The sequence below is a fragment of the Myotis myotis genome, unplaced genomic scaffold (genome assembly GCF_014108235.1).
Source record: "Myotis myotis isolate mMyoMyo1 unplaced genomic scaffold, mMyoMyo1.p scaffold_m19_p_2, whole genome shotgun sequence".
NCBI lineage: Eukaryota > Metazoa > Chordata > Mammalia > Chiroptera > Vespertilionidae > Myotis > Myotis myotis.
Genome location: NW_023416324.1, coordinates 105,410,843 through 105,431,506, shown reverse-complemented (window position 1 = coordinate 105,431,506; position 20,664 = coordinate 105,410,843). Strand labels below are relative to the sequence as shown.

Genomic DNA, 20,664 nt, shown 5'->3' with positions numbered 1-20,664 from the left:
GGATTAATGCTATTTGCTTTCTGCCTAGTTTTTTAAAAATGTTTTTATTGATTTCATAAAGACGAAGGGTGAAGGATGAATAGAAACATCAATGATGAGAATCATTGATCTGTTGCTTCCTGCATGCCCCAAACAGGAGATCAAGCCTGCAACCCCACCATGTGCCCTGACTGGGAATTGAACGTGACCTCCTGGTTCATAGATTGATGCTCAACCACTGATCCACACCAGTCAGGGTTTGCCTAGTTTTATAGAGTGGCGCTGGCCACACACTGAAGGTTATTAAGGAATCCATCTCTTAGCTTTTTCTCCTTCGCTCTAAATAAACCTAATTTGATTCTCACAGGTCATACTTTCCATTTAATTACTTGTTACTCTTCTCTGAACTTTCTCCAATTTTCCTTTGAAAAACCTGAGACCAAACCTTCAAAACACTGTAACAACTGGCTTAGTTCTGGGCACAGGAAATTATTCTTTTCTAAAATGTCACACCCCAGGCAACATTTCTTTGAAGGTTTTTCCACCTGTTTTTATTTGATTGATGAGAGAGAGAGAGAGAGAGAGAGAGAGAGAGATTGGGATTTGTTGTTCCACTTATTTATGCATTCATTGGTTGATTCTTGACCTGAATCGAACCTGCGATCTTGGTGTATTGGGATGACACTAACTGAGCTACCCGGCTTGGGCTTCCACCTTTTTTTATTTTTATCCTGCTAATTTTATTTTTTTCATCACCATTTATGCACTCTATGCCCTCTTCCACATTCACCCACCCCTCACCCATATCATACTAGTTTTAGACAAAATGTGATCAAATTGGGACATATCTTTTTCAACAATTTGTTTTTAACTTCAAAGGTTTAGTTGGAAAGGGTATTGGCTCAAATCAGGCTTCCTCACCTTTTTTTTTAGGAAGATAGAGGTAGAATACTGCCATACTGCCAGTCTGAGTTTTTTTTGTCCCTTTAAACAGCTCATGTCACGAAATATGAGGCAACATCTTCACGCTTTCTCCTTTATTTGTGTTTTTGCCCCTGCTCATGCCAGCAGAATAAACACTGGATTAGCTAAAATGTTGAGAAGTAATACAGAAAAAAGAAATTTGCTTAGAGATGAATAAAAACTGGAAGCAGGAGAGGACGTGCTAAGGAGCCGAGAGCTGGCTCAGAGATCTCTGGGAGCAATTTTCCAGGTGGACTGAAGGATGATCTTGTAAAGCATAGCCCCAGGTTGCACCTCTGGCCTCCAATTAAGCAGGATTTACAAGCCACTATCTATGGCTCTCCTGGCACTGGAGGAGAAGAAATGTTCACCGGACAGTAAAAACTTTCGGTTTACATAGCAATCAAAACAGGGCCTTCCTTTCCAGGCAGAAAAAACTTGACCCCTGAATTTAACGGGAGTAGAGGGATTCATTTCTATGCTAGCATCTGGCGAGATGCCTTCCTCCAAGATTGCTGAGGATTTATAGTCATTTCTGACAAGGTTAGTATCCAAATGCAGAGAAGAGCCAATTCTCACCCTTAAAGGCTGACGGAAAGAAAGCGTCTGGTGCTGGGGCAGCAGAGGCAGGAGGGGAACACCGCCCACCCGCCCGCGGCTCCTCCCCGCGCTCGCAGGCCCACTCCCAAACTAAGCACACACTTCCCGGTTCCAGCCAGAAGCTCTGCGTGCGCCTCTACACGTAGCCGCAGACGGTCCCTAAATAGGTCTGCGTGGAGCAAACAGTCCCCCGACGTGGGGCCGGAAACCGACCGCACGGGCCACAGGCAGCGGCGCGGCGGCTCAGCGGCGGCCAATAGCCAGGGCGCGGCCCGCCCCATCGCCTCCCCCTGGGGAAGCCTATAAATTCCCTGCCGCGCCCGGGGCGCCTCCGCGAAGGACCGATCCTGGCTTCCCTCCGGCTGCCCGCACTTGGCTCGCTCGCTCCGGCCCTAGTCGCCGTGGTTGTCGGCCGGGGAGGACCTGGACTCTCCGCGCTCTCGCGAGAAGTTCGCCGCCGCCGGGAGGTGGGGGTGCCCGAGCACGCGCGGGCCTTCGAGAGGCCGAAGATGGGGGGTTGCGCCGTGAAGCGTCAGCTGCTGCTGCTGGCCCTCCTCCTTCAGCCCTGGAGTCCCTGCTTAGGTGCAGACTCGGAGAAGCCCTCCAGCGTCCCCACAGGTGAGCACTCCCGCGGTCAGCACCCGTCTGGTGAGGTTCGCTGGGGGCAGTCCATTCATCCTTCAGCTCTTGATGCTGGCCTTGCCAGGTGAGTAGGTGGGTAGCCCGTCCCTCCCCAGCACCGCAGGGGTCAGTGGATACTCTGTGCTCCCCATGCCCTCCAAGGTGAGTGAGACGGACTGCTCCTCCGCCCCAGACCGCATAGGACCCCTCCAGAACCGTTCTCCGCGTTGCTGGTCCCTGGGGCAGAGTGGGGGTGCCCGCCCTCGCTGCTCCTGGAGTTCCCAGTAACCTGAGCGCAAGAATTTTTATACTGCAAGTCGGGATTTCCTTTTGGTCTTGCAGGTCCCTAGGCACCAACACCTTTCCTACAACTCTCCTCTTCCTCCTTTCCTGGAGGTGCATGATTTATCCGTGTTGGACGAGGCAGTACTCCTTCCCTGACCTAAACAGTGTACTTTCTGATTGATGGTGACACATTCCTTCCAAGTGCCCCAGGAAGAAGCCAGTAGCACATAACCTCTTGCCAAAAACAACGCTCAAAACTGGTTGTTTTCAGTAGGGCTGCCTAGCTACTCAATACCTTTAAGCAGCAGCTTTCCTCCTTGGGGATTTGAAGGGGAAGCTGTGGACACAGATTCTCCCCTTAGCCGCCCTTTTCCTAAATCTGGTGCCGGTTCTTATTTTCAGAAGCTGGAATTGCAGTGAATAGTCAAGTTCATGTAAAACAACACTTTTTACATTTAGCTAGATTAAAGACAGTCTCACCACATGTTTGTTTAAACATAACTTTGCTGCCATTTGTCACACATGAGGTATCCTTGCAGTTTTCCACTTTTGTGCTTTAACTCTAGGATCAATTATCTGAAATTAGATCTTGCATGTAAATGTCCTGCTATACTTTATTTTATTTTTTTAATTAGGATCATTTTGGCACTTTTGTTTTCTTTCTTTTTTTTTGGTAAGTACATAGGCCACTTTTCTGCTCGAATTTTGCTTTTGTTGTGGAGCGCCAGCGACAGAATGACCAGAACTCCAGACTGATTGAAATTTAGAGAGCCTTTATTGACTGGCCAGTGCCCGCTCCTCCACTTGGGAAGCCCAAGAGAGAAGCGGCCCCAACCATCTGCAGAGTCCAATATTTAAAGGGGACAACTACATTCATGTTCAGGTTCCCATAGCAAGCAAAGCCAAGTTACAAAAGCTAATTGCGTAGTTTTAGCCAAGCTATTCATCATCCTCCTGTTATTCATTTCTGGGTAACTTACAGGTCAGGACTATTCTTAATTTTGATCTGTTTGTTCTTTGTGGGCCATTGCTCAGGTTTGTGAGCTCAGGCTGTCAAGCTGCTGAGGTGGCTAGGTCATTAAGCAGGCCTAAAAATTTTCCTACTCTGTAACACTTTCAGGCTTAAACTCAGAAGTAATAGTTTTGTCTTTATCTTTAAAATTCTCACCTGAGGGGATCTATATATATATATATATATATATATAATTTTTTATATTTGGAGATAAAGGAAGGGGGAGAGAGAGAAACAGCAATGTGAGAGAGAAATATCGGTTGCCTTCCTTATATTTCCAACCACTTATGGAACCCACAAACTAGGTGTGTATACTGACCAGTAATCAAACCTGCACCCTTTTGGTGCACAGGAGGAGGATCCAAACAACTGAGCCACCTGGCCAGGGCCTATCTTCATCTTTAAGTGTTTAAGAAGATTTCAATGGGTAAACATGTTTCTACATTCCTGCTTTGTTAGCTTGAGAAACTTCACATTCAGATGGGTTTCTGTCTGTTAATACAATGCTTTTCTTTCTCTCAGATATATCTGATGGTTTCAAAATGGATTTCTAAACCCTGTGTGATTCCTTTAAATTTGAACTGAATTTTTTTATAACTTAAACTTTTTCTTTTAGAGTAACAGCTAGAAAATAGGCAAGTAAATGTCTTTAGCATACTTGGAAATTCACCAGAAAAATGACTTTCTTTGTGAAACACCCAAGGAATCTTACTGGGAAATAAAATAACCTTTGCTACTTTTATAGGGACCATTTCAGCCTTTGTCTATTTTATTTCATTTAATCACCAACACCCTTTACTTTTTATAGAAGACATTTTTTTTGTTGTTGTTGCTGCCTTTAAGTTTACAGTCCAAATCACCTTCCTTTCCCATTCTGGCTTTTAAATTTCATGGAGCCGGACAGTAAAGTTTTAATGGACTATAACATCAGAGAAAGGGAATTTCAGATATGAATGTTTTCCTGAGAAAATGACCATATAAAACCCACTGCTGAAATCTGAGGACTGGTTGCTTTTGGTGGATGGTCATGGGAAATTCAGTTAACTCCTAAATACAGAAAAATATTAATTTATAATACATAGAGCCAGCAGTAGCCAGTTTGGTTATGAACTTTTTTAAGGTAGATGTTATAAGCTAATAGATATAGATGGCACACTGATTGATACTATGGCTAGAATTCTGGGCTCCATTTTCTCCCTAAAATACTTCAAGTGAAAATTATTTAATTGGAAACTTCTATTTGTCTACGTAAATATCAAGTAAACTCCAGAACTCTACCTTGTGTAGCTTCATAGGAGGTCTGTAAGAAGAGTACTTATCTCTAACTCCCTGTATTTGTCACCATGTCCCAGCTAGCTATGAAGAAATAGTGTTTCTTGGCCCTATTGATATTTTGAGCCAGATAATTATATATTGTAGGTGCTGTCCTGTCATTGTACTTGGTTTAGCAGCTACCTTGGCCTCTACCTACTAGATGCTAAGAGTACACTTTTCCAAGTGTAAGAACGAAAAAGGTCTCAAAATGAAAATTGGCCAAATGTCTCCAGAAGGGTTGAAAACCACTGGATTAGACAAATGTGTATGTGAGGCAGTGTTGCATTATAGTGTTATTGGAATGATAATAGAAACTCTTTTTTTATTAATAAATCTTTATTGTTCAGATTATTACAGTTGTTCCTCTTTTTTCCCCCCATAGCTCCCCTCCACCCGGTTCCCACCCTGCCCCATGCCCTTACTCCCCCCCACTGTCCTTGTCCATAGGTATATGATTTTTGTCCAGTCTCTTCCCACACCCCCCACAACCCCTTCCCCTTGAGAATTGTCAGTCCACTCCCTTTCTATGCCCCTGATTTTATTATATTCACCGGTTTATTCTGTTCATCAGATTTTTTTAGTCACTTGATTTTTAGATTCACTTATTGATAGATATGTATTTGTTCAAAATTTTTATCTTTACCTTTTTCTTCTTCTTACCCTTCTTAAAGCATACCCTTCAGCATTTCATATAATACTGGTTTGGTGGTGATAAGTTCCTTTAGCTTTTTCTTCTCTGTGAAGCTCTTTATCTGACCTTCAATTCTAAATGATAGCTTTGCTGGGTAGAGTAATCTTGGTTGTAGGTTCTTGCTATACATCACTTTGAATATTTCTTGCCACTCCCTTCTGGCCTGCATAGTTTCTGTTGAGAAATCAGCTGACAGTCATATGGGTACCCACTTGTAGGTAACTAACTGTTTTTCTCTTGCTGCTTTTAAGATTCTCTCTTTGTCTTTTGTCCTTGGCATTTTAATTATGATGTGTCTTGGTGTGGTCCTCTTTGGATTCCTCTTGTTTGGTGTTTTCTGTGCTTCCTGGACTTGTAAGTCTATTTCTTTCATCAGGTAGGCGAAGTTTTCTGTCATTATTTCTTCAAATAGGTTTTCAATATCTTGCTCTCTCTCTTCTTCTGGCACCCCCATAATTCGGATATTGGTACACTTGAAGTTGTCCCAGAGGCTCCTTACACTATCTTCATATTTTTGGATTCTTTTTTTCTTTTTTCTTTTCCAGTTGGGTGTTTTTTGCTTCTTCGTATTTCAAATCTTTGACCTGATTCTTGGGGTCCTCTAGTCTGCTGTTGTATCTCTGTATATTATTCTTTAATTCAGTCAGTGTAGGCTTAATTTCTAGTTGCTCCTTTTTCATATCCTTGAGGGTCTCACTAAATTTTTCGGAGATTTCTAGAAGATTTTTGGGTAACCTTATAACCGTGGTTTTGAACTCTATATCCAGTAGTTTGCTTGCCTCCATTTCTTTCATTTTTTGACATGTTTCTTTGTCTGCATTTTGGCTGCTTCACTGTGTTGATAGAGTGGCTTTGTGTGCTAGGTGTCCTATAGGGCCTAGTGGCTCAGCCTCCCTAATTACCTGAGGTTGACACTCTTGGTGCACCCCTTTGTGGGCTGTGTGCACAGTCTTATAGTTAAGTCTTGATTGCTGTTGGTATCACTGGGAGGAATTCACCTCCAGGCCAATTGGCTGTGGGTACTAGCTATGTCTAAAATGGGAGAACTTCTGTCCTGGAGACAGCCTTATGGAGCAGGACTTGCTTCAGTGGGGCTTTGGTGCTCACTGAGTCTGCCCCTTGAGTGTGTCTTTTATGGATGTGAAGAATTGTACTCTGGTATCGTCTCACTCTATCCACTGGGTACACTGGCTCTTGGATCTCCAAGGAGGTGCAAAGTCAGCCACCCAGCAGGAGCTACAGAGAGATCTGCAGATTCCTCCTCTTTGTTTGGGGTTTGGAAGTGCCCAGATGAGGCCCAGCTGTGAAGCCATGCAGGCTGCTGTCAAGCCTTAGGCCTTCTTTTGGAAGCTCTGGGGCTCTTTGACCCAGCAGCTGTTTGGTAGGTTTTAGATTGCAAAATAACAGACCACTCATATGCAAAAGCCTCTGCTCACAGCTTGGGTGGGGTTGTAAATTGGGTGGTACAGGGTCTCAGGGAATCATCAAGGGGGAACAAACCGCAATAGCTGCCTCTGCTCTGCCTCTGAGAGGTTCCTGGGTCTCTGTGTCCTGCAGCCCTGTGCAGGAACAATGATCACTGCAAGCACCTCTGTGAGAAAACTGCCCTTGCATTCCAGTTTCTCCCGTATGAGTCTGGGTCCCCAGAGTCTCGCCCAGAACTGGAGTTCAGAGCAATAGGGGGCTTGTATCTCTCTCTTGATTGAAAAAGACAACAGCGTATCCAGTTGCCAGCCCATTTCCATGCACACCTCTGTATCTCCACACTTCCGTGCCTCCATACCTCCGCAATTCCACACCTCCACACCTCCTACCAGTTTCAATGCACTTTTCTCTTTCCTTCTATTTGTAGAACTTCCACTCAGCCAGCCTTCCCGTGGTTCTGGATGATATCTGTTTTGTCTGTTAGTTGTAGTTTTGACGTGGTTGTGCGAGGCAGCAAGTACAATTGTGTACCTATGCTGCCATCTTGGTTTCTCCAATAGCAACTCTTTTTTGAAAGCAAACATTTATTGTGAATTTCCACTGAAGTTGAGAATGTACTAGTCGAATCACATTAATCAGAATTTGAAATAAAGTTTTTCCCAGCTTTGATGCTGTGTATTGACCAAAGTTAAGAACACTGCTTTTTGTTATATTTACTGAGCATTCTGCTGTGTGCTATTTTTATTCCTTTTTGGTTGTCACTTTGTTATTACCATGGAAATAATCTAAATAAGATTCTGGTTAAAAACAATCATTTTTCTCCTATATTTATTTATGGAATTTTACCTTAAAATTTTATACCCATGGGCCGCCCTGGTCACAGGGATGACTGGCAGCCATTTCTATTTGTTCTGCCATGGTGATTCCCTGAGACACCACCCCATCCAATTTTCAGCCCCACCTTACCTGTGTACAGTGGCTTTTTTATATGAATGGCCTGTCCCTCCTCATGCTTCAGACTGTGCTAAAATCGCTCAAACAAGCTGCAACTAGGTTATGGATTCCCAAACCTATCAATAAAAGGCCCAAGACCTGGCACTAGTACCAGCCTGCCTTGCTTCATAGCTAGGCCTTGCCTGGGAACTTCCAAACCCAATACAAAAAGGAGGAATCTGTGGATCTCTCTGTAGCTCCTGCTAGGTGGCTCCAGGCAGTGGCTGATTTTGCACTTCCCCAGAGACCCAAGAGCCAATGCACCCAGTGGTCAGTGTCAGACCATACTAGATTATAGCTCTACACATCCAAGTGACACACTCAAGGGGCAGATTCAGTGAGCACCAAAGCCCCACTGAAGCAAGTACTTCTCCATAGGGGTGTCTCCTGCACAGCAGCTCTCCCACTGTAGTTGCAGCTGGTACCCACAGCCAATTGGCCTGGAGGTCAATTCCTCCCAGTGACATCAACAGCAATCAAGTCTCAACTACAATAAGACTGTGCATGCAACCCACAGACGGGTGCACCAAGAGTGTCCACCTCAGGTGATTGGGGAGGCTGAGCCACTGGGCCCTATAGGAACCTACTACACAAAGCCACTCTATCAATTCAAGGAGACATAACAACTCTACCCAGTACATAGAAACAAACACAGGGACGCAGCCAAAATGTGGAAGCAAAGAAACATGTCACAAATGAAAGAAATGGAAGAAAGCAAACTACTGGATATAGAGTTCAAAACCACTGTTATAAAGTTACTCAAGAATCTTCTTGAGACCCCCAAGGGACTTTAGTGAGCCTACACTGATTGGAATAAAGAATAATTTACAGGTATTCAACTATAGAGTAGAGCATTCTGAGAATCAAATCAATGATTTGAAATATGAGGAAGCAAAAATCACCCAAACAGAACAGCAAAATGGAAAAAGAATAAAAAAAAATGAAGAAAGTGTAAGTTTGACATGCTTGATGTGAGGAGCTTCTGGGACAAATTCAAGCATACCAACATTCACATCATGGGGGTGCCAGAAGAAGAGCAAGATATTGAAAACCCATTTGAAGAAATAATGACAGAAAACTTTCCCTACCTGGTGAAAGAAATAGACTTACAAGTCCAGGAAGCATAGAGAGTCCCAAACAAGAGGAACCCAAAGAGGCCCACATCAAGACATATCATAATTAAAATCCTAAGGGCTGATGACAAAGAGAGAATTTTGAATGCAGCAAGAGAAAAGCAGTTAGTTACCTACTAGGGAGCACCCATATGACTCAGCAGATTTCTCAATAGAAACTAAGCAGGCCAAAAGGGAGTGGCAAGAAATATTCAAAGTGATGAAAAGCAAGGACCTACATCCAAGATTACTTTACCCAGCAAAGCTATCATTTAGAATTGAAGGTCAGATAAAGAGCTCCATAGACAAGATAAAGGTAAAGGAGTTCATTACCACCAACTTAGTATTACATGAAATGTTGAAGGCTATTCTTTAAGAAGAGGAAGAAGAAGAAAAAGAAAACGATAAAAATATAAACAATAAAAAGGCAATAAGTACATATCTATCAACAATTGAATCTAAAAATAAACAAATAAGAAATCTAATGAACAGAATAAACTGGTGAATAATATAGAATCAGAGGCATGGAGATGGAACAGACTGACGAATCTCAGAGGGAGGCAGAGTGGGAAGAGATTAAACAAAGATGGTTATGCAAGTATGCATTACCTATGGACACAGACAATAGGGTGGCAAAAGCCTGGGGTGGGGCGGGAACCCCGGGTGGAGGGGAGCTGTCGGGGCAGGGTGGGGGGGGGAGGAAGGCCATCTGTAATACTCTCAACAATAAAGATTTACAAATAAATTATATCCCCATGGAAGCTTTTGTGGCAATACCCTCCAAGTAAGTGTCAAAAAATTGGGTTCATACCTTGCTTTATCTTTCCTGCACTTTTTTTTTTACCTTGTAGATGAGAAGAGAGGAGTGAATGCATTCTTGCCAGGGATTTGCAACCAGGTCTCCAAACCTGGATCAGAATTTTTAAAAAAATTTTGATACAAGTTTTAATACAAGTAGAAATCTTCCTAAAGGTCATGAATTAGTTTTCATTAGAGACTTAAAGTAATTTTTTAAAAAATTCAGGCAAATAAGCTTTGATTTAACATTAAAGTGTTTAACTGTCCTGTCAAGGCACCATTTTACATTCCAACCACATTGCTTTTTTATTCAATCTGAGAATTTGTGCCTTTTTTAATTATTAATTCTCGTTTGAGGATATATTTATTGATTTTAGAGAGAAGGAGGGAGAGAGAGAGAAAAACCATTGATGTGAGAAACATCAATCAGTTGCCTCCCGTTTGCACCCTGACCAGGTATCAAACCCACAATTTAGGTATGTGCCTTGACTGGGAATCGAACCCACAACCTTTTGGTGTACAGGATGATGCTCCAACCGACTGAGTCACTCGGCCAGGGCAAATTTCTGCCTTTTTTAAAGCAAGATTCAGACTGTTTGGGGATTGCTCCTTCTGAAGGTCTTGTGTGTCCCTTTTTTCCTTGGCCTCAGATAATCTTCACATATGAGCATTGTGGATCAGAATTTTTGTGTGTTTCCTAAGGCATCTTGACTTTCATAATCTAGATTTGGCAGAAATCAATTTTTGGGCAAAAATGGAGGAAATGGTTTCAGATATTTCTGTCAAGACCAGTATTTTTCAACCTTGTTCATTTATAAACTCTTTAAATTACTCAGGCACATTCAAGGAGGAAAGGAGAGGTTTGTCTCTAACTGCTGATGTAAACCGGCAATTAATGGGGTGGAGAGGGAAAGAACAAGGTCCCAGAGAAACCTCTGGAAGGAAGAGAGAGAAGCTATTCTCTGTGCACTTTCTGTGTCTTGGGTTCCAGCCACATACAACTCATCATTCTTAAACATACTGTGCCATTTATTTCATAGTATAGAAATAGACATATCAAACAGCTCTAGACAATGTGAGAATAGGAAATAAAAATGAAAATGAGATACACTTTTATACCCATCACATTGGCTAAAGTATTTTAAAATGTACTCTGATGATATATTATGTGTTGTAAAGATGAAAACTCTCAGACTGTTGAAAGAGCAACATCTTTGGAGAATAAATTAGTAATGTCTAGTGACATTGAGAATCCTCATGTCCTACAGTCCTATAGTATAGTCAGCCCTCTGTATCCATGGGTTCTATATCCGAGGGTACCGCATCCTCAGAATCAACTGGATGTGGACTGAAAACAGTCTTTTCAACCTGCAGGTGGGAATCCATGGACTGCATACATTGTGTGTGTGTGTGTGTGTGTGTGTGTGTGTGTGTGTGTGTGTACGTGTGTGTTTAGAAGATACTGTGATTTTATTTTTAAATTTTTGGGAATAGTTTGCATACATTGTTGTTCACCATTTTATGTAAGGGATTTAAGTATTCATGAATTGTGGTATCTGTATGACTGTACTCTCAAATTTCTGTCTGCCTGGTTTGTTTTATTTTTTAAAGGGGGGGAGAGAGAGAGAGAGAGAGAGAGAGAGAGAGAGAAGGGGAGGGGAGGGGAGGGGAGGGGGGAGGGGAGGGGAAGGGGGAGGGGAGGGGAGGGGAGGGGAGGGGAGGAGAGGAGAGGAATATCCATGTGAGAGAGACACATCAACCAGTTGCCTCCCACACATGCTCCAACTGAGGCTGGGGATTGAACCAGCAACTCAAGTACTAGTCCCCCCTCCCCCCCATTGGGAATCAAACCCACAACCCTCCAGTGTACAGGCCGAGGATCTAACCACTAAGCAATGCTGTTCAGGGCTGTGTCTGCCTGTTCTTGAAATTCTATTTATTGTTTAAATTTAGCTCCTAGAAATTCTTCCTCTTACTGTCTTTTGTTTGGCTCTCTTTCGAACTTAATGCAGTTGGTTTATACAAATCATACATGCTTTGTGTGATAGATGTTTATGCTTACTAAATTATAAATTCTTTGAAGTAAGGGCTGAGTCTTATTCATCTTTATGCTCTTCATAGTACTTCCCTATTTTTTGAACATAGAGAAGATTCTCAATTTATGTTTGTTGTTTTTAGTCCACTCAGAGAATTATGAAAAGTGGCATGCAGTCAGTGAGATTACTAGCTGCTCCTTTTCACAGGATTTAATTAAATTCACTGAGCTTCCTTTCTCTACCTGGGACCATACACTACACTATCATAGTCTCGCAATTTACCAGTGAATCATCAGGCAAGGCCTTGTTTCTGAATTGTGGTGGGCAATTCTTCTCCATATGTTATATTTTTTGCTCTACTTTCCCTGCTCATTTCTGAATTACCTTCAGAAATGCATTCATTGGTTGGATACCATGATCCTCTTTTTATACATGGTGAAGTGGAGATTTGGAATGGTTATATAACTTACAGAAGATCACATAGCTGCAAAGCTACATGATGATGTGCCCTTTCTTCAGTCCATGCTCCATGTCTTTCTTGACCTGTTTATTGCTCTGTTGGACTTTGGGACCTGTGGGCATTAGAGACCTAAAGAAGCAAAGGAACTCGTTGCTAAAAGAAAAGGCACATTCCTTGTAGGTTTACATTATGGAGGGATAGGTAAAAAATTAAGGCAAACTGTGACCTAGGTCAGGGTGTTAAACTATGGACCAAAGGCCAAATCCCATGGGACAGATATGGCTACTTGTTTAAATATGGTTGGTGAATTAATAATGGTTTTTACATTTTTCAATGGTTGAAAAATAGCAAAGGAAAACTAATGTATTGTTCCACGTGAAAATAATGAAATTCAATTTTCAAGGTCCATAAAGTTTTATTAGCTCACAGCCACAGTTATCCATTTACATATTGTCTGTGATTGCTTTGGTGCTAAGTGCAGAGTTGATTAGTTATAGAGACTATATGACCTTCTGCCCTGTAGACAAAAGTTGTGCCAACTTGTGCCTTAGAAGGCGACAGTCCCACTTAAGCTGTGGCTTATGCAGATCTTCTGCTCCCTTGGAAATAGCTGGACTCTGGACAGTCGCTGTGGGCTCTGGGTATTTGCGAGGCCTGTTATTTATTTTTTAAAGATTAAGGTGCACAGTCTGATTATTTGATTTACATATAGTGTGGAAATGATTACCACATTAGGTTCAGTTAACATCTATGTTCTCATATAGATACAATAAAAGGAAAAGGAAACCATTTTCTTCGTCGATGAGAGCTCTTAGGATTAGTTCTCTAAACATCTTTTCTATATAGCGCACAGCAGTGTTAACTGTAGTTAGACCTAGTACTTATTTATCTTATGACTGGACATTTATACCTTTTGGAGAGGACTGTTTTTCATTTTAGACCTTTGAATTCAAACATAGAACTTCTCTGTTATACCATTTTAAACATGGCACTTGATGCTAACTAGACAAGTACTTTGGTGTAAATAGTGTACTTATGATCAGAAACAAATGAAACACTATGATGGCTATTTGGAAAGGAGATGCATATTTCTTTAGAGCATGTGTGTGTTTTTTAGAAATTTGGTCTAGAAACTTGGTTATAAATTTGTGGCTAGGTTCCTGGCAGGAAATGATTAACACATTTATCAACGAGTATTTTTATTATTCAACCGTTGCTATAAATTAGGCTAAACTGAGAAATTGGTTGCTTTAAAAGTGAAATATATTTTTCTGTTTTACTAGCTTTTTGTGTACACTATGTGCTTACCTCACTAAATTAAACTGAAATGATTGAACCAATAATCAGAGCCATTGAGATTTTAGTTAACCAAGAAATAGATATCCAGAGTAGTAGAATGGTAAACAGTGTTATGATTTGTTGTCCTTATACTACTTACTAGCCAAGACCCATCTCTTGCCACTTGTGTTTTGTAATCATGCTACTGAAGATGGTCTAGGAGTACAGAACTGATTATTACCCTACTAGAGGCCTGGCGCACGAATTCATGCACCAGTGGGGTCTCTTGGCCTGGCCTGCGGGATCGGGCTGAAACCAGCTCTCCAACATTCCCCGAGGGGTCCAGGATTGTGAGAGGGTGCAAGCCAGGCCAACAGACCCCACCGGTGCACGATTGGGGCTGGGGAGGGATGCAGGAGGTTGGCCAGCCTGGGAGGGACTGCAGGAGGGCTCCAGGGTGTGTCTGGCCCATCTCGCCCAGTCCCTATTGGCTGAACCCCAGCAGCAAGCTAACATACCAGTTGGAGCATCTGCGCCCTGGTGGTCAGTGCACATCATAGCTACTGGTCAACTGGTCGACTATCTGCCCCTTGGTGCTCAGTGCACATCAGAGCGAGCGGTTGAGTGACCTTAGCATATCATTAGCTTATTGCGCTTTGATTGGTTGAACGGCTGATGGGTTAACCAGACACTTAGCATATTAGGCTTTTATTATATAGGATTAACTGTGTCACTAGAATGCCCCTTCAAAAAATAGTGTTTATAATTTAAAAATACAGTAACTTCAAATAACTTTAAAAAATATGTTTTTTATTTTTTTTTTTAGAGAGAGGGGAAGGGAGAAATATAGAGATAGAAACATCTATGAGAGAGAAACATCTATGCTCTGCCTCCTGCACTCCCCCCACTGGTGATCAAGCCTGCAACCCAAGCATGTGCCCTGACTGGGAATTGAACTTGGTTCATAGGTTGACACTCAACCTCTGAGCCATCCTGGTCAGGTTCAAATCACTTTTAATGTTTCCTACTCAGAGTAACTTCAAACAGCAGAGGTATGTTCAAACAACTAACATGGAAGACTAAATGGTGAGGAAAAGTGTTCATAACAAACATTGAGTTTCTAAAGTGGGCCAAAGTTGAAATTAAATTTCATTTGTGAGATTAATTGTCATGTTGATTTTACTATTTCTTTTATTTTGGATGCATAAGACATCCTAGTGTTTATTACATTAATTGTTCATCTGTGCATTTTCTTTATGGTTACATTCTCAAACATTTAAAAGGAATTGTATTAATTTTCTAGTTACTACTATTATGTAATTATTATTATTTAATCCTCACCCAAGGATATGTTTAGAGAGGGGAAGGGAGGGAAAGGAATATTGATGTGAGAGAGAAACATCAATTAGTTGCCTTTCCTATGCACCCCAACCCAGGATCAAACCCACAACCTGGGTATGTGCCCTGACTGGATATTGAACCTGCAACCTTTTAGTGCATGGGGTGATGCTCAACCAACTGAGCCACCAAGCCAGAGCAACTTACTACTAATCTACACTAATAAAAGAGAAACATGGTAATTAGTGTCACTCCGCTACCCTTCCCATTGGCTAATCCCCCTGTCACTCACAGAGTAGGGCCGAGATATGCAAATTAACTGGCAGCCAAGATGGCGGCCGGCAGCCAGGCAGCTGATGCGAACAGGGAGGCTTGCTTGCTTCAGTGACGGAGAACTCCAGTGTTCCCTGCCTGACTTGCCGGCCTCTCAGCTGCAACTCTCAGCAACTATGTTGCAAATAAAGAAGCTAAAAAAACCCCAGAAACCTGCTTTACTCAGCGGAGCTTCAGCCAGCCGGACCACAACATTGCATCAAATACAGACGGTAAACAAAGGCCAGAAACCTGTTTTCAGCAGCCGAGGCCTCAGAGCTGAAGCTGGCCCAGAATTAAAAAAAAAAAAGAAAAAACGAAGCGGTTGGGAGCTTCAGTCCCAGCCTGAAAACAGCCCTCAGCCCCTCACCCAGACTGGCCAGGCACCCCAGTGGGGACCCCCACCCTGAATGGTGTGTGACCAGCTGCAAACAGCCATCATCCCCTCAGCCAGACTGGCCAGGCACCCCAGTGGAGACCCCCACCCTGATCCAGGACACTCTTCAGGGCAAACCAGGCAGCCCCACCCATGCACCAGGCCTCTATTCTATATAGTAAAAGCGTAATATGCCTCCCAGCACCCGGATCAGCGGAGCCGCAAGACCTCCCGGCACCAGGATCAGCGTGACAGGGGGCAGCGCCCAAACCCCCTGATCGCCCTGCAGCTCTGTGTGTGACAGGGGGTGGGACTCCATCCCCCCGCCCCTCATGGGCCTTGCTCTGTGTGTGACAGGGTAGAGCCATAACCTCCCCATTGGCCCTGCCCTGAGTATGAGAGTGGCAGCGCCCCAACCCCCTGATCCGCCCTGCCCGAGTGTGACAGGGGGCGGTGCCCCAACTCCCCTATCGGCCCTACTCTGTGAGTGACAGGGGGGAGCTCCTCAACCCCCTGATCGGCCCTGCTCTGTGCATGACAGGGTATGGAGCCCCAACCCCCCTGATGGGCCCTGCTCTGTGTGTGACAGGGGGTGGCGCTGCAACCTCCCCATCGACCCTGCCTTGAGTGTGATGGGGCGGTGCCCCAACCCCCCAATCGGCCCTACCCTGAGCGTGACTGAGGGTGGCATCGCAACCTCCCAATCTGCCCTGCTCTGTGCATGACAGGGGAAGGCGCCCCAACTCCCCAATCGGCCCTCTCTGAGCCCGACCAGGGGCTGCACCTAGGGATTGGGCCTGCCCTCTGCCACCCAGGAGCAGGCCTAAGCCAGCAGGTCGTTATCTCCCGAGGGGTCCCAGACTGCAAGAGGGCACAAGCAGGTCTGAGGGACCCCCCTTCCCCCGAGTGCACAAATTTTTGTGCACCGGGCCTCTAGTCCTATATAATAAAGAGGTAATATGCAAATTAACCCTCATGCCCACATAAGATGGCTGCCTACAATCAAGCTGGCATGGGGGTTAGTGAGGGACAACCAAACAACTGAACAAGCAAGCTGCATGGGTGACCAGGCTGGCAGGGGGGTTAGTGAGGGACAACCAAATAACTGAACAAGCAGGCTGCATGGGCGACCAGGCTGGCAGGAGGGTGCAGTTGGGGATGACCAGGCTGGTGGGGGGGAGGGGCAGTTAGGAGCGATTAGGCTGACAGGGGCTGGGGGTAGTTGGAGGCGACCTGGCCGGCAGCAGGAAGCAATTAGAGGCAACCAGGCCGGCAGAGAGGGCAGTTAGGGGCAATCAGGCTGGCATGCAGAGGCAGTGAGGGGCCATCAGGCCAGCCGGGGTGGGGAGCAGTTAGGGGCAATCAGGCAGGCAGGCAGGTGAGAAATTAGGAGCCAGCGGTCCAGGATTGTAAGAGGGATGTCCGACTGCCGGTTTAGGCCTGATCCCTGGGATCTACCTAAACCGGCAGTCGGACATCCCCCAAGGGGTCCCCGATTGGAGAGGGTGCAGGCTGGGCTGAGGGGACCCCCCCAGGTATGTGCCCTTACTACACATACCTGGGTTGCAGGTATGTGTAGTAAGGGCACATACCTGCAACCCAGGTATGTGCCCTTGACTTGGAATCGAACCTGTCACCCTCTGGTGCTCAGGCTGATGCTCTAACCAATGAGCAATGCCAGCCAGGGCTCTAGTATGTTATAAAGTTCTTTCCAAAGACAAAGGGGGTTTTCCTTTTATTTAAAAGCTGTGGTTTGCTCCTCTGTGCTATGACACCCATTTGGTAAAGATTCTGTGGCACAAAGGGACTTTCAAACACATGCACTTTATTGTTCTCACCACCACCCCCAGTCAGCCCCAGACATTAAAGGGCACTAAAGTGATTTAGAAAAGGCATTTTGCCACACAGCTTCACACTCTGCAGGCACAACAGCAACTGGAAGAAGTTTGTGGAATCCTGGTAGTCTTGGGTTTCTTATTTTAAATATATTTTTAATAATTACAGAGAGGAAGGGAAAGGGAGAAAGAGACAGAAACATCAACGATGAGAGCATCACCTATTGGCTGCCTCAATTATGACCCTCCTGGGGATTGAGTCCGAAACCCAGGCATATGCCCTGACCAGGAATCAAACCGTGACCTCCTGGTTCATAGGTTGATGTTCAACCACTGAGTCATGCTGGTTGGGCAGTCTTGGGTTTCTAATTCTGGGATATTGTTCAGGTAAAGTCCCAGAAGCTATACTTCTTAATTTCAGTGACCACTGAGTCCCAACACAGAACCCGTGTCCCATCAGCCCACTGACTAGTCTGTTTTGCTGTTTTGAAGCCAAACTTTCATGGGTCCTTAGGGTGTTAATTACTTACAGGTGCAGTACACGGGGCTAAGAAGGGAACCAGTTATTTTTAGATATTTTAAATGTATTCTCTAGCTTTTTTCTTTTTTTTTTTTTTAGTTTTCACCAGAGGAGTGCGGATAGTTTATTTTCTCCATTTTTAGATAGTGGAGGGAGGGGGGAGGAGGAGAGAGAGAGCAAAGAGAAAGATCCATGTGAGAGAGAAACATGGATTGGTTGCCCCTTCCACCACAGCTCGACTGGGGGGCAAGGATCAAACCTGCAACCCAGGTATGTGCTCTTGACTGGGAATCGAACCTGTCACCCTCTGGTGCTCAGGCTGATGCTCTAACCAATGAGCCATGCTGGCCAGGGCTCTAACCAATGAGCCATGCCGGCCAGGGCTCTGCTTTTTAAACATGTAATCACATTTTTTTTCTGATTCTAGTAGTATACTAAACACCAGCACTATTTTGGCATCCAAAAAGAAATCAGCAAATACAGAATTTAAATAATTTCTTAAAACAAAGAAACTGGCTAACAGTTTAGAGGCAGACTAAAATGCCCTCCCTAATGCCTTCCCTGGGGAAGTCTTAAAGAGCTGTTAAGATGAGGGCAAACTGGCCCTTTGATGGAATTTTCCAGTAATGCCCAAGCCAGCTGTGAGGCCTCTTGTCTTCAGAGGTCTTCTCTCTCCATTTCTAGCCTTGCTGGGTCATTTCTGGCCTTGAGCTGCCACCACAGCTCTGACCAGAGTGCCCTGCCAGTCCAGACTCCCCAAAATTCCTGTCAGCCATGTCTAGAGAAGGACAATTCTCCTTTTCTTCTTAGTTTAGTTTAAACAGGGTTGGAATTTTTTAAACAGTGACTTTACTAAGTAACCAAGGGCAAAACAAAAACCCTGAAACTGGAAAACCACCAAAGCAAAGAAATGAACAGACTTACAAAGTAGAGACTCAGAATTCTGCTCTACTCTGACTCTAGCTGAGACCTGCATACCTAGCATCCTAGGGGCTCATAGGTTCTGTGTCCTCGCTCAGCTTTTCATTCTCCACTCTTTCATCCCACTCGTTACTTCTTACTACTTTATTTTACACACAGCTCTTTCTTCTCCAGGCTTGGAGTGCAGGAAGTCCATGGGTAGATAGGTGTTAATAAGTCATGAAATAATAAAAAATATATATATTTGGTCTCTGCCCCAGTTCCTGCTAATATTTGGTGTTTGACTTTGGTTCCTGACACAAGGCTCTTGGGTGATAGTAGCATCTTTTGTTCTAATGAAACAGCTTTTGGTGGGCTCTGGGATAGGGGCTGGTTATTAGAAAGACAAAGCCAAGATTAGAAGCTTAGAACTGTCAGTCCTACCCACCACCTTCTGAAGAGGGAAAGGGGTTAGAAAATAAGTAAATAATCATTCATGCCTACATGATGAAGCCTCTATACAAATCTCTGAAGTACGGGATTTGTAGAGCTTCTGGGTTGGTGATACATTTATAATCTAGGAGGGTGGTGCACCCCAACTCCATGGGATCCTTCCTGACCTTACTCTATGTATCTCTTTATCTAGCTATTCACTTGTATCTTTTAAAATACTGTTTGTAGCCCTAGCCGGTTTGGCTCAGCAGATAGAGCATTGGCCTGTGGACCAAAGGGTCCTGGTCCTGGGTTTGATTCCAGTCAAGGGCACGTACCTTGGTTGTAAGCTCCTCTCTGGCCTGGGCCCTGGTCAGGGCTCATGCAGGAGGCAACCAATTTATGTGTTTCTCTCACACTGATGTTTCTCTCTCTGTCTTTCCCTCTCTCTTCCACTCTTCCTAAAAATATCAATGAAAAAATATCCTTGGGTGAGCATTAACAACAACCAAAAAAAGTAAGTAAGTAAGTAAGTAAGTAAATAAATAAATAAATAAATAAATAAAATAACTCTAGCAATAGTGAGTAAACTTTTCCTAGGTTCTATGAGCCACTCTAGCCAGTTATTGAACCTGGGGCGGGGGGGGGGGGAGAGGGAAGGGGTCTTGGGAACCTCTGATTTGTAACCAACTCCATACAGGAGTTGTGGATAACAGGGACCTACTACTTGCGATTGGCATCTGAAGTGGGAGCAGTTTTTCTTTTTTAATATATTTTATTGATTTTTTACAGAGAGGAAGGGAGAGAGATAGAGAGAAATATCGATGAGAGAGAGAAACATCGATCAGCTGCCTCCTGCGCACCCTCTACTGGGGATGTGCCTGCAACCAAGGTACATGCCCTTGACCAAAATCGAACCTGGGACCCTTCAGTCCGCAGGCTGACGCTCTATCCACAGAGCCAAACCGGTTACGGCGGGAGCAGTTTTATAGTATTAATACTTCAGTCTGTGGGGTGTGCAATAATTCTGGTTGAATTGAATTGAATTGAATTACAGGACACCCAGTTGGTGTGGGAGAATTGGTCAATGTGGGGAAAAAGCCATATCTCTTGTCAGAAGTGTTGTGTGTAAGTAATGCAGGAGAAACAGTTTTTCCTAGACATGGGGAAGCTAGACATTTTTATACTTTCATAGGACATATCAGCATAACCGTAGCCAGTACCAGGGGTGGGGAAAGTCTGGCCCGTAGGCCGAATAAGGCCCATGAAATCATTTCGTTTGCCAAGCATTAGGGGTGAATTAATTAAATGTTTGTCCAAATATAGCAGGCTAATTTTAAGTCGATAATTTCATATGGCCCACAAATGATGTTATAAGTATCCA

General features: G+C 44.0%; 1 protein-coding gene across 4 annotated transcripts in view; it reads left to right on the top strand.

The window, feature by feature from the left end:
* Positions 1-2,013: 2,013 nt before the first annotated feature.
* PLOD2 (procollagen-lysine,2-oxoglutarate 5-dioxygenase 2) overlaps positions 2,014-20,664 on the top strand; it is a 302,336-nt gene continuing 283,685 nt past the window's right edge. The window contains exon 1 of one of the 4 annotated variants that reach the window (XM_036349575.1): positions 2,014-2,160. In XM_036349575.1, coding sequence (XP_036205468.1) covers positions 2,052-2,160 — 109 coding nt within the window. In that variant the 5' untranslated portion in view covers positions 2,014-2,051. The remainder of the gene's footprint in view (positions 2,161-20,664) is intronic. The other 3 variants (XM_036349574.1, XM_036349576.1, XM_036349577.1) reach the window with 3 other exon arrangements.